General features: G+C 35.6%; 2 protein-coding genes across 2 annotated transcripts; both read left to right on the top strand.

The window, feature by feature from the left end:
- The first annotated feature begins 479 nt into the window (after positions 1 to 479).
- LOC102256350 (olfactory receptor 51V1) lies at positions 480 to 1,442 on the top strand. The gene has a single exon (XM_005880416.1). The coding sequence runs from the start codon at positions 480 to 482 to the stop codon at positions 1,440 to 1,442; it is 963 nt and encodes a 320-aa protein (XP_005880478.1).
- An 11,680-nt stretch (positions 1,443 to 13,122) lies between these two features.
- LOC102256046 (olfactory receptor 52Z1-like) lies at positions 13,123 to 14,094 on the top strand. Its single transcript, XM_005880415.1, has one exon. The coding sequence runs from the start codon at positions 13,123 to 13,125 to the stop codon at positions 14,092 to 14,094; it is 972 nt and encodes a 323-aa protein (XP_005880477.1).
- Positions 14,095 to 18,672: the final 4,578 nt, after the last annotated feature.

Here is an 18,672-nt window from a genome sequence, read left to right as displayed (position 1 = left end):
AGGAAAAATGCATTTGGAGGCAGCACAACATAGGAAACGATGGGTATGAAATGACTATTTAAATGCACTTATAATATTAAAATTCCAGGATTATTCTTAAATGCTTCATGAGCTGGAGGGAGGAGGGGAGAATTATTTGGAGAACCTCAGCTCCCAATTTTACCAGCATCCTTGGGAAAATGTCCCAGGCACCATATCTTTTCGGAAAATTAGTTTTCTACTGTAAACTATTGGTTCTTACATGTGGCTTCTAAGGACAGCTCTGAGCCCTGCCAGTGGATGAATAATGACTTTTAAACGACATCCAAAAAAGACCCCTCTCTTCCACACAGCAGGTAATATGCCTCTAAAACAGAGTTGCTTGGCTATGTTTTGTCAAGTCAGTTGATTTAGCATAGCACAGTTTACTTCAAAATTCTATCTAACTCACCTGAAATTGAATCATTTCCTTTGAAATAAACACTCTTGCTGCCTGGAAGATGTATTTCAGTTCCAGAGTGATTGCTTCAATAATCCCTACTATGAATTTCTCCTCCTTCCATCTCACTGGGTTTTCTGGCCTGGAGCAGCAATACCCCTGGATCTCCATCCCCTTCTCTGCCATCTATGCCATGGTCCTTCTGGGCAACTGCCTGGTGCTGCATGTGATCCGGACTGAGCCCAGCCTGCACCAGCCCATGTTCTACTTCCTGGCCATGCTGGCCCTCACTGACCTGTGCATGGGGCTGTCCACAGTGCACACGGTGCTGGGGATCCTGTGGGGGCTCAGCCAGGAAGTCAGTCTGGATGCCTGTATTGCCCAGTCCTATTTCATCCATGGCCTGTCCTTCATGGAGTCCTCAGTCCTCCTCGCTATGGCTTTTGATCGCTACATCGCCATTTGCCACCCACTACGATACTCCTCCATCCTAACTAATGACAAAATCATAAAAATTGGGGTGGCAATCTTATGTAGGAGTACACTACTCATACCTCCGGTCATCATTCGCCTGAAGTTCTTAAATTATTGCCATCCCCACATTCTCTCTCACTCTTTCTGCCTGCACCAGGACCTTCTCCATCTAGCTTGCTCAGACATCCGATTCAATAGCTACTATGCCCTGATGCTGGTCATTTGCACACTATTGTTGGATGCTGTTCTTATCCTTTTCTCCTACGTCATGATTCTTAAATCAGTTCTGGCAATCGCCTCTCAGGAGGAGCGGCGTAAGTCCTTTCAGACCTGCATCTCCCACATCTGTGCTGTCCTGGTGTTCTACATCCCTATCATTGGCCTAACAATGGTGCACCGTTTTGGCAAGCATCTCTCTCCCATGGTCCATGTCCTCATGGGCAACATCTATATCCTTTTCCCACCTTTGATGAACCCCATCATCTACAGTGTCAAGACGCAACAGATTCGTAGCAGAATGCTCAGACTTTTTTCTCTGAAAATTCATTGAGATACTCAGGTTTTTTAAGAAATAAAAAGACACAACAATAGTAAGTACACAAAAGTAAATTTTGTTAGAGTTAGAGCTTTCGTCCTGAGTCCATGATTCTTGGTTTTAAAACATACTTTACATGTAGACAGCGGATGACCTACAAACAGTTTCCATTTTTATCTATGACCTGGAAATGAGTTGTTCTTGGCGTTGGAGGTGGGAGACTCCATCTGAAACATTTCATAAACCCTATCAACTGTTGCTTTGTGCAAAACAAAACATATGTAAGTTATTCCACAAGTACAATAACATTCAAGAAAGTATGAAAGTAGTTAAGCGCCCCAAAATATTTTTTCAAGTATTTTCTTTGCAGTAAATTCAAATCCTAGGTCTTATAGTTTCAAAAGTATATAACTTGCAGCTTCTTTAATTCTCTGAGATATAGTTAATTAATCTTCAAAATGAAAAAAGTTCCAAACTCGCAGGAATATTGTGGTTACTATCTGGACCAGAATTGTCCAACCAGAATTTTTCTAAAATGATGGCAATGTTCTATAATATAGAATAAGTAGATCAATAGCTACATATGGCTATTGAGCACTTGGAATATACATAGTACAACTGTGCACGTCCTTTTCAAATTCTGGTTAACTGTAGTTAATTTATATTTAAATATTAAAAGACCACTGTACTAGGCAGTGCAGGTATAGTTTATAAAAAGAACATACAATCAAATACGACTTGCAATTCAACTTTTACCACATCTACTCTAAATTGAGAGCCTTATGTTTTGTTATATGTTATTATGTAGCTGGAAGTGGATTTTTCTCTGAATCCTTTGCTTTTAAATCCAAAACAATGTCCTAAACAAATGAAACTGTGTGCTTATGACTGACCCTGAGTTTATGAAAAAAAAAAGGAATCAGTTGTCTATAGGGATAAAGAGAAGTAATTGGTTTTATCTTCCTATAATCTCTTAGATACATAAGGTGGAAAGTATTAACACTCAACAGATTAATGCATTAATTTTACACCAAGAAAGCAAGTATATCTTAATATTTTTTATATAAATCTAACATATGTATTTGAAACTTTTATTTAAAATAATCTGTTTATGCCTTTTTCTCCTTTCTGTATTTCATTCAATTAATTCATCTCTGTTTATTGACTCTGTCTCAAAAAGAAAAAATATTGGCTTAATTTCCAGAACAGACTACATTTCCTGAACAGACTAAAGTATCTTTGCCAGAAATAAAAATAGAAAATTATCCACAGGGTAATAAATTAGGACTCCAGGGTTAGAATAGGGAGTTAATTAGAAGGAGAAGAGAGCAAATTTTCTGAAATCAATGAGGAGTTAGCCAAAGATACCAGAGTTAAAATAGTGTCTAACATGGGGATGAAAAATAACTGTACTCTAATTGCTAATTGAATGGGATTTATCCTCTTGCTACAGAACCAAAATAACTGTGCTATAATTAATTAGGTTAATATGAATGTCAAATATTGTACTAGTGCCCTAATGATGATGGATACCTGCATGGGCCAGATCGACAGACTGAAACATGGCCAGTTTCATAAGATTTGTATGGATCAATTTTAGAACGAAAGTAGCAGTTAGCTATGGAAGCTGTAAAGGTCATGTAGGTGTCTCACACATAATCTTTGGGCACATGTTGCTCAATAACCAGAAAAGTTCCCTTCAATGCCTTGATACTATATAATGACCTTTCCTCAGAGCTGACTCAATCTTGGGGAGGCAGGGACCTCTGCAATAGCAGGATATATTTTCCACCTCCCAGGCATGATGGAAGTACCAACATGAACTTATGCTGAGTTAAAGGAATAGAGTTATATATCCAACACACCTGAGTGGTTGGTCTGAGAGTCATGTTTAATATGGTGAGTATGAGGGTTCATCTGAGAATTTTACACTATGAGTATCTGTACCTTAGATTATGGCAATTCATAAAACCAACATAGTTGGAAATAATGGCTGTGAAAAATAGGCATGAAGATATCTGGTGTATTCTCAGAAATCATAGTTTAATTTAGAACTATATAGTTTTAGTATGATGATGAGATTTATGAAGTACCTCAGAATGTTTAAAATTCATGACAAAATGGAAGGAGGTCAACCAAAGGAAGGAAGATGAGTAAAGAAAGCTGGTGAAAGTAAATTTCCTATGATTACTAGGTTTTACACAGAAAGGAAGAGGTTTATAAAGTCTTTATTTTTAATTGTTTTCTTGAAGCTTCTATCATGGGGAGCTAACTGGTAAAATAACTACACTTCTTCCTAGGGAGGAAAGACCATTTCAGAGTCATCCACTCAGGTCCTGACAGTGAGAACAGATAGACGTATCACAGGTGTTAAAAGCACCATCTGGCACTTTGCAGTCTTTTGAGAAACTAGGCAGAAACATTCTTCCATAGATTTCAGAAAGCCAATTTTATGAAATAAGAAACCTTTCATTCATGAATTAAGTCCTGACAGTGTTGTCAAAGTAGTGACCTGGAGAGCCGGTGAGAAACAGTAACCTTGTAGGAGTTGACCAGACTTCATTATGAGACCTGAAAGGCTACAATCCAGCTTGAGTGGGAAACACTACTAAAGGAACACAGTGAGTTTAGAGAAATACACATTCTCCTCTTTTTGGTTTTGTTATAGGCAAACTGTCATGCCATTGTGCACTGCTCCCTTAAATAAAGTCAGAACTAATAAGGAGAAAGCCAAAGTGTTGCAGAATTTACCAGGTGACCAGAAAATACACAACGAGTACTCGGAGATTAGGGCAAAAATAACAAAACAGCTTTATTCAAAGCAGCGCTGCTGGCTCAGGGGATTCGAAGATCCAAAGCCTGAACTCCCTTATACAATGAGAATACTCTTTATATATATTCCTAAAATTCTTATTTCCTAACTTCTGGGCTTTTGTGGTGGGCTTTTGCAGTCCTACTTAAGTTAGTTAAAATGGGAAAGTAAGATTACAGCTGAAGTCCTGGTCTGGGTGGTACCAGTGACCTCTTCTCTGACTAAGCTGTTAAATTCTTCATTTGTGGCTCTTGGAAACTGGGAGTATTTAGGAAAATAGATTATTGCCTAAGGAAGGGGCAGTGACTTAATTATAGGCTATCAATAATGTGACTTAGGATACTGGTTATTGGCACAGATTCAGATTGCTACCCCCCACCCCCAGGTTGCCCCCTATATTCTCCTTCAAAAGAATATAGGCTTGGGTGAGGTGACAGTAGGATGCAGGAAATCAGCAAGTCTAGCCTCAGTTGGATTTACCCCCAAATCAAAAAGCTAAGGGCCACGATGGGAAAGATCAGTGATTCTTGGAAGTGAGGAAACAAGCTTATAGTAAAAATAATCTACTCATAATAAATTCACCAGGAGATGCTCATGGTACACTATACTGACTAATTTTCCTAGGTCTATCAAAACTTTAGTGTTAAATAGACTCAGAAGATTTTATACATGAGGCCATGTGTTTGTTCCCCAGGATATTTGTGACCACTATTTGAAAAGGGGAGAATCTGCTAGAGTAATAAATAGAGACCAAAATACATCCATTTTCTAGAATGACTCCATTGGAAATTGAAAACAAATAAATAAACAAACAAAACAACCCAGTCAAGAACTCCTTTGCAGTGGTAATTGGTGTCCTAAAGCTCTTCTACTAAAAGTGTGGTTTCTGGTCCTGTACCCTCAGCACATCAGTAGCTTAAAGAAATGCAGAATCTCAAGCTCCAGTCCAGCCCTACTGAATCAGAGTCTATGCTAGTTTTGGGATGCTGGCGGTGTTCTCTTTCTTGTTCAGAGTGTTGCTCATAAGCTTTTGTTGATTGTGTGCCAATTCATCAATCTGTATCAGTATTTATGCACATTTCTGTGCTTAATTTAGTAATACAACGCAAATTTAAGGAATATTAAAGTGTCAATTTACATGTAAACTTGGCAGATTGAAAAGTTTTATTTCTGCTATTTTCTATAATCCAATAAACTTATAGTTCTACATGCAGATACACTGAGAGGAAACGATAGTGGTTTTTATTAAAACAAATTTTATAAAGATAGGAAATCTTACATAGTATTCTCAAAAGACAAAACAAGATAGGTAAATATGAATTCCAAGTATTTACAGGAGGGAATACTAATGAGAAGAAAAATGATCTGCATCGAACAACCCTGGAAAAACTCAGTGCGGGACTGAGCATGGATCGAAAAGGTGGACATCAGTGTGAGATTTCCTAATGAAAGTATCCAGATACCCACTCCTTTTTCAGTCTGGCAAAAAAACAACAACTACAACAAAAAAACCAATAATAAATGAGATAAATATGATTCATATTTTTGGAATTAGGTACAAAGAATATAAGGACTAAGGTGTTATATATATAAAATAGAAGAATTATGTAAAATAATACATATTGAATGCTGAAGCTCATGGAAAACACTTTCCTATTTATCTCCTAAAATACTAATCAGACTGATATTCCACAATTAAAGAGTTTGGGGATTATTTTCAGTAAAAACTGTCTCAAAAGAAAAGACAAACAGATACTGGCATTTGAGTATTCATTCACCTAATTGGGGAAGCTCCTTTCTCAGCAACCTACAAAGTGACTGACCAGATAACAAATCCCACCAAGTTCATAGAAATCCCTACTAAATTCTTGGTCCTTCACCACAAAATAGGGAGGGACAGCAAAGGATTACCAGGGCTGTGATTAAATACACCAATACAAAAATAACATATCCAAAACAAATTTTAAAAATTAACTGAGTGCAGAAGGTTTAATTTAGAGCAGAAAATAAAACTTAAAAATGAAGACAAGTCCATAAATAATACTCTTAATGAAATAGTCATATTACATCCTTGATATAAGACAGAGTATTATTTTTTTAATATTTTAAAAAATATATATTTTATTTATTTTTTACAGAGAGAAAGGGAGAGGGAAAGAGAGTTAGAAACATCAATGAGAGAGAAGCATCAATCAGCTGCCTCCTGCACACCCCCTACCGGGGATGTGCCTGCAACCAAGGTACATGCCCTTGACTGGAGGCAAACCCGGGACCCTTAACTCCACAGGCCGATGCTCTATCCACTGAGTCAAACCAGTCAGGGCGAAAACAGAGTATTATTAATAAGAAGCAATTAGATAACACAAAGATTATTTGAAATTAAGCAATATGAAAGATGAAATAAAAATTAATAGAAGTCTCAGGAGATAGATTTAAGAATGCAGAACAAAATAATTAAATATTAAATATGGGAACTTGGAGAAATAAAGTATAAAAGGTCAATCCAAGAACACCAAAAACTCATTAATAGAAGTTCTAGAAAGATAGGGAAGATAAAAATAAAAGAGAAATTGGTTAAAATTAGGAATTTGAAAATTATACAAGAGTTTTCCTAGAACAATAGACACAGTAAAAGTTGACAGTATCCACCAAGTATCCAGAAAATATATATATGATTTCATAGTAAGTTAAGAGAATAAAAAGACAAGCTATAAGCTGGCAGAAAATATTTGCAAAATACTTATCTGATAAATGACTTTTATTCAAAATATACAAAGAGCTCTTAAAACTCAACTATAAGAAAATAAACAACTAAGTTGAAACATGATCAAAAGATCTGGACACATCACCAGAGAGGATATACAAATGGCAATAATTACATGAAAATATGTTCAATATCATTTGTTAGTAGGAAAGTGCAAACTAAAACAGTCATGAAATATTACTACACACCCATTAGAATGGCTAAAATTCAAAACACTGGCAACATCAAATGCTGGGGAGGATGCAGAACAATAAGGACACTCATTTATTGGTGGTGGAAATGCAAAATGGTACTGACACTTTGGAGAAGAGTTTTACAGTTTATTACAAAACTAAACTTTGCCTTATCATGTGATCCAGCTGTTAAACTCCTAGATATTTTACCCAACTGAGTTGAAAACTTATGTCCACACAAAGATATTCACATGCATGTTTATAGCAGCTTTATGTATAATTGCAAAAATTTGAAGCAACTAAAATGAGTGGATAAACAAATTGTGGTGCATTCATACAATATAATATTCTTTGTTTATAGACTGAGCTATCAAGCTGTGAAAAGACATGGAAGAACCTTAAATGCACATTGCTAAGTGAAAGGAGACATCCTGAGATGGCTACATATATTTACAAGATTTTAACTTTGTAACATTTTAGAAAAGGCAAAATCATAACAAGAGTGTAAAGGTCAATTGTTGGTCAGCGGTTCAGGGAGAGGGAGGGAGGCAGGCAAGGATGATTAGGTGGAGCACAGAGGATCTCTTTTAGTCTCTTCTTATTTGGGTCCTATGGTGAGGTGAAGGCTTTCATTAGACTTTCTCTCTCTCACTTTTTGGCTGATGTACTAGCATTCAGGAATCTTTCTTGCCTATAAAATAGCTATGGAAGGTCAGCTTAGAGAAACTTAAATATTAAAGCATATTTAAAGGAAAAATCCCAACCAGTTCATCACCCTCAATTTACAGAAAACCAAGGCCCATGAAATTTCTACCATTATTTTAGTTACAGAGTTACAATCCCTTATTCATTCTTTTGAAATCGGTGGAACTTTGAAATCTGAAGCTTTTGGCTGCACAGGCTGGCCTAAAGCAATGACAAAACCGTACATAAACTGTTGTGAGGGTATTTGCATAGTTAAATATTCTATGTTTGTTGAAATAATATCAATCTATTTGACTATGAGGGACTCATCAATACCCCAATAATATTGTTACCTAATATCAAGAATATGACCATGTAATTTTTCTAAAATCTAGAAAATTACTTTCCTAAAAATGTGACCCAAGTATTTCAGATAATGGGCCAGAGACATCTCTATAAGAGAGACTAAATGTATGGAAGGTCTTAAGTAATAATTAATCTATCTGTATAGGATATTACTGGAAATGGGCTTTAAACTAGCAATGATTTACAGCCCTCTGGTATTTAAAATATTATCTACCAAGACTTATTTATCAAAAAACATAACTATATCCAGAAGAAAATATGTATCTGAAATCATTATCTACAAACCCTTTTGATAAAAAACAAACAAACAAAAATCTTCAGAGATTAAATAACCATGGCTGCAGAGTCTTCAGACTGGAAAGTATCAGAATAAGTAGAGCCGACAGCCTCAACCTGTGCCTCCATTCTTTGTTCTGGTCACCATCAGAAAGTCAGATGTAGAGACCAATTTCTATTGTCACCTAATTTCTCACTCTTCTTCCTCAGTCTCTTTTCCTCTACTATGCTTTGATTCCCTTAATTTCTTTTCCAAGGATAGGTGGGAAAATAAGTATTTGTCCTTTTTTATATCTAAAACCACTGGGAGAAGCTATTCAATAAACCATCATTTTTAGTTTCAATATCTTTGGATATAAAGCATTTGAAATGTAGGGGACATTTTGTGGCTGTCTTTCCAGACAATATTCACACTTGAGTAATAACATACAGCTTCTCTCAGCCAGTAATTACAAACATGTCCAGGTAACTGACTGGCCGATTTGGCCATTTGTCTGATATTGATCATCCAATCGAGGTCAGCTGATGGTCAGTCATTACATTTATAGGGAATCTATGCTAATATAGGTGAAAGCAGTTTTCAGGAAGTCTTTGTTAAATACGAGCACATCAGGGTTATTTGGGAGGCTCCATTTGAAAGAAGTTAATGAGGAAGCATTCCTTTCTCCACAAATCTCTTTCATTTTCATGGAGTCAGTTTTATTTTTATTTTATTTATTTTATTTTATTTTATTTTATTTTATTTTATTTTATTTTATTTTATTTTATTGTACTCATCATTGCTCCTTTTAATTCACTATACAGAAAATAGAAGAGTACAACATTAATCATTGAAGAGACAAAAATGTTGTACCAGATGTTTTTTATATATATATATTTTACTTTATCTTTTTAAATCCCATTAGTATAGTGGAACTTGTGTCTATCTCTTTTTTCCTCCAACTGTAACCCACATTAAAACTTTTAAAATGTGTTTCAAAGGATGAAAGGGATCTTTATAGTAGCTGGTAGAATTTATGGACCCCTCTGATGCTGACTATGTGACCAAGCTCAGCAGCCTAAACATTTCAAAGTAAATAAGATGCCAGAATGCAGTTTTAGGAGCCTTCTAAGAGCATACAATTCTTCCACAGGTGGCACTGAAAGCTTGTGGAAGCTTGTACTGCAGTAGCACGAGTCTCTGACATGTAAAGGAAACTTGGAATTTAGTTGCATGTGTTAATTTGAGTGTCTGAGGATGCTCTCCAGAGGAGCAGCTGAATAAATTGTAGAGGATGAGAAAGCAAGGGTGCTTCTCCCTGAGGACTATGTACCAGAACCAGCTTGAGGCCATCTCTTTTCTAGAAGAGGAATAAAATGCAATCCTCCGGGGAGATGCCTAAAAGAAGGTATAAATAGAGAGTTCCAGATTCCTGTTTGTGTTGTGAAAATCTTGCTTTTCATTTTTTTCTCCACTCAACTTTCAGGATCCTAGAAACTAAAGGTAAGTAAACTGAGTTATGCTTAGTGAAGACATAGATAAAGACACCAGGGGGGGGAAGGGGGGGAATCAGGAAACTGTAGAAGCTGCTCATTCTTTCTGGATCTGAATCATCTTGCAGTTTCTTTAACCCTGACCTATGATGCATTGGACGTGACTTTAACTCTGAACTTGACCTGCAATTGTAGTATCTCTTTGTGCTCTTTTATTAAATGGGACCTCTGCAAAGAGCACAAATACATGTATTTTTCATTTAGAATATGTTAATGTAATGGTCATTTTTCTTTGACATGCAGATCTGAATGTAGTGTTTGTATACATTGAACTTATATTCCAGTAGTTAAAAACAAGGCTCAGTTATTTAACAAGTTTAGTAGTTAAAGATAAAGCATATACACAGGTGTCCCAAAAAATGTACATACACTATAAATATATCATTACAAAGGTCGTGTTTATTAAAAATACACTTCATTTTCACTTAACAGCTATCAGCTGTTAAAATTTATGTACATTTTTGGGACACATATATACATATACATACATATATGCATGATTTTTTTCATAGAATTTACTGAATATTCATTACACATCAGGTACTGGGCTAGAAAAAGCTGAAATTCAGATATTTAACTCTCTTTTCTATATAACAAAGATGTTACATTGGTGATAGGGCAAGAATACTCTATTTCTAAGCCCAACTGTCCATTATTAGTATGTTAAACTTCCTGTATGTTATAAAAGTAAAATTATAGTTTTGGGGTGAAAATTATCAATTGGTATCATGTGCTCACTATGGGAAAACAAACCATGGCTTTTGTGGATATCCTAAACCAGTTCAGTCTCTGTATACTGGCTCATAAGCCTAAAGTCCAGAAAATGAAATTTTTAGTCTTAATGATGGTAATTTTGCTAGTGCCCTAATTGCATATGTTGTTGGCAATAGAATCATATCTAGTTTATGTAGTGAACATCCTAAAATACTAACTTCAGAGTTGATACACATTTGTAATTGGTGCTTGTTTTTAGGTATTTTACAAATAAAAACTGAACCACAAATTAAGTAACTTTTAAATGGCCATGCAGCCAGAATATGACTTAGCCAGTATTTAAATTCAACTCTATGTGGCCCTAGAAGCACACTTTTTGTATTACCACACAGTTCTCCATGCATCTATTAAAGATTTAGTCAGAATATTCCATTAGTAATATTATAAATTAATGCTACAAGGAGCCCCAGACCTATAAGTTAGGCAATCACAAGTGATAATGCTAAAACTTAACAAAACAAAACAGATTAGAGTTGGAAGAACACTTGCAAAATTTCTTTTCCTCCCTCCCATCTACATTTCTGTATTTCTTTCTATTACTTAGACTCTTATCTCCCCAATCTTTTTTTTAACTCTTTATTGTTGAAGATATTACATATATCCCCTTTTTCCCCCATTGGCCCCTTCTAGCCCATCCAACCTTAATGTCCTTATGAAACCTCTCTTACTATAAGCCCCACCTCCACAATTGCACTACACTCACATATATGGCTCTGTCATAGGTCTGTATAGATTTACTCAAAATTATCCTTTATCCCACTCCCCGAAGCATCAAAAGCCCATTAAAATTTTCAAACAATTAATCATAGCTATATGTTAAATGGTTATACAATTAATTTATATAATTAAAGTAGATCCATATATTTATGCATATCAATATATTTTATTATTTTAAAAGAATTACACTGCAACTTATATAAAAGAATAATAGAATGACCATTTGAGTATTATATATTCCAACAAAAAAACAGAGGCCAAACTTTTCAATCATATAAAAAAGGGGATTACGATATTGAAGACCTAATAAAAATAAAAGTAAAGGTAGTAAAACTATACTGTACAATGGTTAATACACTGGATTGCAGTAAAATCAAGAAATAAAAAGGTAGTCATTCTGAAGCCTATGTACAACCTTAAAAAATAAGATATTTAGCTTACTTTTATTGAGAATTGAGACTGGGGGAGGATGGGAGCCACTTGTCATCCATTTATTTTGTACCTATGTCTACACGTTGGTTTATATCTATGTCTATATGTATACAAACACACTTTACAGCTTATCCTAATGTTGTATCTCCTAGCCTGACTTTTCACCCAACATCTCCCTTCCTTCTGTCTACATTCTTTGGGAACTTATACAAATAGTAATCAATAAATTACCTCCCCTTCCTTTTATTGAAGAACTATAGACTCCTGCTTTATAATGTGAAAGCATTAAGTGATTTGCTGCTGTGGTGGTCTTTGGAAGTACAAAGTATATTGTCTGATTTTCAATCAGTGACCCAAGTAGTTTAAAATGATTTTCCTTCACCACATGCTAATCATATACATTTAAGAACCCAACTCAATTTGGCATTAAAAATATAGTTTTTAATGTCAGTCCTACAATTTTAAGGGTTGTATTGATTGGAAGACAGGGATCAATTAATTCACCTGTGTCCTCAATGCCTAGCACAGGGCTTAGCATCAAATCAATCAATGTTGAAAAGGGCATAAGTGACATATTTCTTGAGATCTATTTTGTCAACACCTATTTTTTTTTCCTCTTCCATCAGCAGTATAATTCAATTTCACATCTGTCTGTTTACTCAGGGATGTGATCAATGAAAAATTCAATGACATGCTTATATCTAGTTTTATTTTTATAGCGAGTATTGACTGGTCATTAAGATCAGAGCTTTCAAGTTTATCCTGCCTGACTTTGAATCCAGTGGGACCAGCAAAAGGCTGAAGGTCTAAAGGATGTTTTCTTTTTTCATCTATAGAAATAATAACAGTATCCATGTCATGGATTACTGTAAAAGTCTTTTTAACAGTCTATCATGAAAATTTAATAAGTTAATATACATAAAGTACTATAACATATTAAGAACTTATGAAATGTTAACTTTTTTTTTCCAGGATATATTTAACTCTTCCATGGAAGGAGTCAGAGTGCACTTTTAGGCTAGTTAACCCATCTCCTTATTCTTTCACAGAGAACAATATATTGGGGGGGAAAACCATTTGATCAGATATCTTTCAGCCAAAGGCGGTGCTCCTGAATCCTCAGTCAGCCCCATGGTCTTTCAGTAAAGGTACTAGGCCTGGAATATGCAGCCACAGATGGTGCCTTCCTTTTACAATCATACCGATCCCCAGGATATGTGGTATGTCCTGATTGGAATCCCAGGACTGGAAGATTCGCACACCTGGATCTCCATCCCTATCTGCTCTATGTACATTGTGGCTGTTGTAGGCAATACCTTTCTAATCTTCTTAATCATGACTGAGTGTAATCTCCATGAGCCCATGTATCTCTTCCTCTCCATGCTGGCCTTAGCAGATGTCCTGCTCTCCACAGCAACAGCCCCCAAGATGCTGGCAATCTTCTGGTTCCATTCCATGGATATATCCTTTGGTAGCTGTGTATCTCAGATGTTCTTCATACATTTCATCTTTGTGGCAGAATCTGCTATTCTCCTGGCCATGGCATTTGACCGCTATGTGGCCATCTGTTACCCACTGAGATATACCACAATCCTTACCTCCTCAGTCATTAGGAAGATTGGCATAGCAGCTGTGATCAGGAGCTTTGTCATATGCTTTCCATTTATTTTCCTGGTATACCGACTTACATATTGTGGGAGAAACACCATTCCCCATTCCTACTGTGAGCACATGGGTATTGCTAGATTGGCATGTGACAACATCAATGTCAACATAATTTATGGTCTGACTGTGGCTCTACTCTCTACAGGACTGGATGTAGTGTTTATCATTGTGTCCTACACAATGATCCTTCTCACAGTGTTTCGGATACCTTCTTGGGCCGCCAGATGTAAGGCTCTTAGTACATGTGGTTCCCACATTTGTGTCATACTTATGTTCTATGCTCCAGCATTCTTTTCATTTTTTGTCCATCGCTTTGGGGGTAAAATCATCCCTCACCACATCCACATTCTAATAGCTAACCTCTATGTAGTGGTGCCCCCTATGCTCAACCCCATTATTTATGGGGTGAAGACAAAACAGATTCAAGAGCGAGTACTTTTGCGTTTCTCCCCCATCAGCACATGTTGTTAAAATAAAGAATACATTAAAAAGTTAAGGATAGAATTGTCATAATACCCGGCAATCCCTCTCCTGTGCATCTACCCTCCCTCAAAGTTTGGAAACTTTCATTCCCAAAAATATATGCACCACAATGTTCGTTGCAGCATTATTCATGGTAGCCAAGACATGAAAACACCAAAGTGTTCTATGGCAGATGATTGGATAAAGAAGATGTGGTACACATGTACAATGGAGTACTACTCGCCATAAAAAGATGAAATACTGCCATTTTCTACCACATGGATGGATCTTAAGAATATCATGCTAAGTGAAATAAGTCAGACAGAACAAGTTAAGAACCATATGGTTTCACTCATATGTGGGGTATAAAACTGAAAGCTAAAAATAAACAAACAAGAAAAACAAACAAAACTCATAGACACAGACAATAGTATGGTGGTTACCAGAGGAAAGTGGGGTTTGGGGAGTAGTAAAGGATAAAGGAGGTCAAATATATGGTGATGGAAGAAGATTTGACTTTGGGTGATGGGCAAACAATGCAACATACAGCTGATGAATAACAGAATTATACACTTGAAACCTATACGGGAACATCTATACTAGTGTCAACAATAAACATAAAGTAAAAAATAAAAGCAATCAAGAGCTCTGATGATAAATTCATTTAGGCCACTAAAAAATAATGAAATAAAGAAACATATATAATCTTATTAACCCATGTTGCCCCACTAAATTTAATAAAAAAATGTAAGTGAAACATAAGTTAACGATATTTTCAACTCTCCCAGGAATCCATTATCATGCATTTTATTTTTAAGAATAAAAAAGATAACTAACAAAAGAGAAATATAGTTCAAGTTTTAACCCAGACTGATTTTTGTGTGTGCAAAGCTGGGTAGTGAGAGTGGTGAGTCGCTCAGCTTTTTAATAGACAGTTGAAATTTTTAATAGACATGGAAATAGAAACACTCTTGCTACAATCAGCTGATATTTGGACCAAGAGAATAAGGCCACCATATTTTAGTTATTTTTTCTGTACCCATTTATTAAGCTAAAATGTGAGCTCTGAAATCAGATACTAGTGTTGATTGATCACTCATAAAGTATAATGTATGTGATAGACATACAATATGATATGTATCTTTTGAATTAATGGGTAGTACTGAAATAAACAATTAGTATCCAACATTTAATTATCCCACCTACAACCACATAAATAACTTAAAAGCTAAGACTTTTTTTCTACATATTGGGGATTTTAGACCCAAATCATCAAGGAGCATCCTGATATTAATAGTTAGTTCACTAGAGGACTAAAGGATTGCAAATTTTTATACCCAGGACACAAAAATAAAAGGTAATGGAAAATTAAATAGGATATTTACACAGAATCTTGCATAAAAATGACTGTAATCAGGTCAAATGTAATATCTATGAATTTATCTCTAGGCTGTACATTAATTGTTCATATGTAGAAAATATTTTTATAATCTTTCCTTCTCAAGGCCTAGCACAATGCCATGAAAATGAGAATGAAAAACAAACAAACAACTTTGATGTATTCTCTTGAATATTTGTAAGCTTTTGAAGGTTAGATGTTTAATCTGTTTATTTATAACACACACACACACACACACACACACACACACGCGCGCGCGCGCCCCTCTTTAAAAAAAGAAAGCTGTGAATAGGCTTTCCTATATAGCTTTCATTTTGGGGAAGGGAAAGAAGACAGAAAATATAAGTGATTTGTGCCTAGTGGTATTAGGCTAAATAACCACTTGATTTAACTACAAAATATTTGGATTTCACCCCCACATTTTTTAAAATTCAAAGTAGGTATATTTTTTCTACAATACTTTAGATATTTTGCTGTGAAATTTATATTCAGTGCTATATTTACTCATCACAATAATACTAATTGATGCAGGTAACAATATCCGCATTTTCAACATTCAGTGTAAGAAATGAAAAGGTTATTTCCTTGACCTTTGGAGTACTGAATAATTACCTTGGCCTAAATATATATTCTATTCATTTTTATTTCAACAAGAAAGTATATTTTAGGGGTTAAAAAACTTTGATATTAGAAATTCTGGTTTGTCTGTCACACACTAACTGTATGAAATTGGCATTCTATGTTAACTACAAGGTGTCTCAAAAATATGTATACACACTTTAACAGTGGAGAGCTCAATTTTGAAAATGAAATATATTTTAATAAACACTGCTTTTATAATTATTCAAAGTGTGTATATACATTTTTGGGGACACTGTATTTTGGTTATCAACTGGTAAAATGGATTTATTTTAGTACCCTCCTCATTGGTTTGATAATTAAATGAAATATGTCATAGGATGTATTCAATATTTACTTATTATGTATTTTTTTTGTTTTGATCATGATGATAATTTTTCTGAATAAATACATTGAAGAACCCAGTCCACCAAACAACCTAGGCCTGCTTCCAATAACCCTCAGAAACATGATTGGAATGGTCACCCACCACCCTAGATCCTGAAGTCACATCCAATGTGATAGAAGTTGCAGCAGGTAAGAAGTGTCTGGCCCAGCAGGCGTGGCTCAGTGGTTGAACATTGTCCTAGGAACCAGCAGGTCACTGTTCGATTCCAGGTCAGGGCACATGCCCAGGTTGCGGCTGGATTCCCATTTGGAGTGTACAGGAGGCAGCCAATCAATAATTCCCTCTCATCATTGATATTTCTGTCTCTCTCTCCCTTTCCCTTCCTCTCTGAAATCAATAAAAATATATTTAAAAAAAGAAGTTTCTGATTCAAGGGCAAATTATTCAAGGAATGAGTCAACAGATTAGAGCATGATAACAGAATTCACAATTAAGTGGCCTAAAGACATTTTTATGCTCCCATTTGGCAATGGGAAACTAAGAAATGCCAATTTCAAATTCAGAATGTATGATAGAGGAACAAAATGATTACATTTACAGCCTTAATTTTAAAGAAATCTTCAGGTTGAGGCGCCAGGAATTTGTAGATGCTGAACGGAGTTAGAAGGTCACTGTCTATGCTTAGCTGCCAAATGCAGTATCACTGAGCTCTGGCCCAGAAATTTTTGAAGGAGGCTTTTTTGTCCTACTATTCCTTGACTATTAAATCTTCAGCTAGTTAACAATGACTAAGGGAGACACAGTGCGACACAAAATGGAAATGAGGAGTTCTGAAGGGGCTTAGGACAACTGATATACTCTTTCAGATAGAATATATATTTTTAAAATAAGGATGCTGTGAGTTGGCTAAATAAAGTGAGAAGAGTCCCGGCCGGGTAGCTCAGTTAGGTAGAGCATAGTCCCCATACTCCAAAGTTGCTGGTTTGATCCCCAATCAGGGCACACATACAAGAATCAACCAATGAATGCATAAACAAATGGAACAATAAATCTCTCTCTCTCTCTCTCTCTCTCTCTCTCTCTCTCTCTCCTTTCCTCTTTGGATCTAAAAATAAAAAATAAATTTTTTTTTAAATGAAGTGAGAAGAGTCCTTTATATGAGGAAGAGACTGATAATTTGTCATCAGACTTTGAAACTCCGAGATCCAAAGGATATATTATCTCAGTATTTGAACTGTAGCTTTTCCCCAGAGACAGATTTAGAGGCACTACCTAGTCCAGTGAGGGCGAACCTATGACACGTGTGTCAGAGGTGACACGCGAACTCATTTTTTGGGTTGATTTCTTGGTTTTTTTCTTTGTTAAATGGCATTTAAATATATAAAATAAATATCAAAAATATAAGTCTTTGTTTTACTATGGTTGCAAATATCAAAAAATTTCTATATGTGACACGGCACCAGAGTTAAGTTAGGGTTTTTCAAAATGCTGACACGCCGAGCTCAGAAGGTTCGCCATCACTGAGAAGTCTAAATCTGCCTCCTCATGGTTATTCCTCTGCCCTAAGTGGCCTTGTATATGATGAAGCTCTATGACATAAAAGCACAGAATGTTAAGAAAAGGTATCCAAAAGTGTAAAGCAAGTAAACAAGACCAGGATAACCAGTGTCTAAACTACTGCAGAATACTGTGTTATAACTGAGTTTTTTATCTAATATATAACAGAGAACTACAGGAAACAAGAAAAGAGACTAATCTGAATTTTGTTTATTAATTTTTACTTATTTATTTTTCAGGTGGTGTGATTTTTTAATCTATAAAGCATAGGAAAGTCAACAGAGTTCTATAAGAACAACTTAAAAATCCATAATGTTTATACTATATTATGTACATGAAATTTGCTGAGAGGGCAAATCTTGGGTATTTTAGCTACATTTAAGAAGAAGAGAAAAAGGAAACTTGTACAGCAATGAAGTGATGGATATGTTGATTAGCATGGTGTAGGTCAGTGGTCGGCAAACTCATTAGTCAACAGAGCCAAATATCAACAGTACAACGATTGAAATTTCTTTTGAGAGCCAAATTTTTTAAACTTAAACTATATAGGTAGGTACATTGTTATTAACTTAATTAGGGTACTCCTAAGGCTTAGGAAGAGCCACACTAAAGGGGCCAAAGAGCCGCATGTGGCTCACGAGCCGCAGTTTGCCGACCACGGGTC

The sequence above is a fragment of the Myotis brandtii genome, unplaced genomic scaffold (genome assembly GCF_000412655.1).
Source record: "Myotis brandtii unplaced genomic scaffold, ASM41265v1 scaffold637, whole genome shotgun sequence".
NCBI classification, from domain to species: Eukaryota; Metazoa; Chordata; class Mammalia; order Chiroptera; family Vespertilionidae; genus Myotis; species Myotis brandtii.
This window is presented reverse-complemented; position numbering and strand designations above follow the sequence as displayed.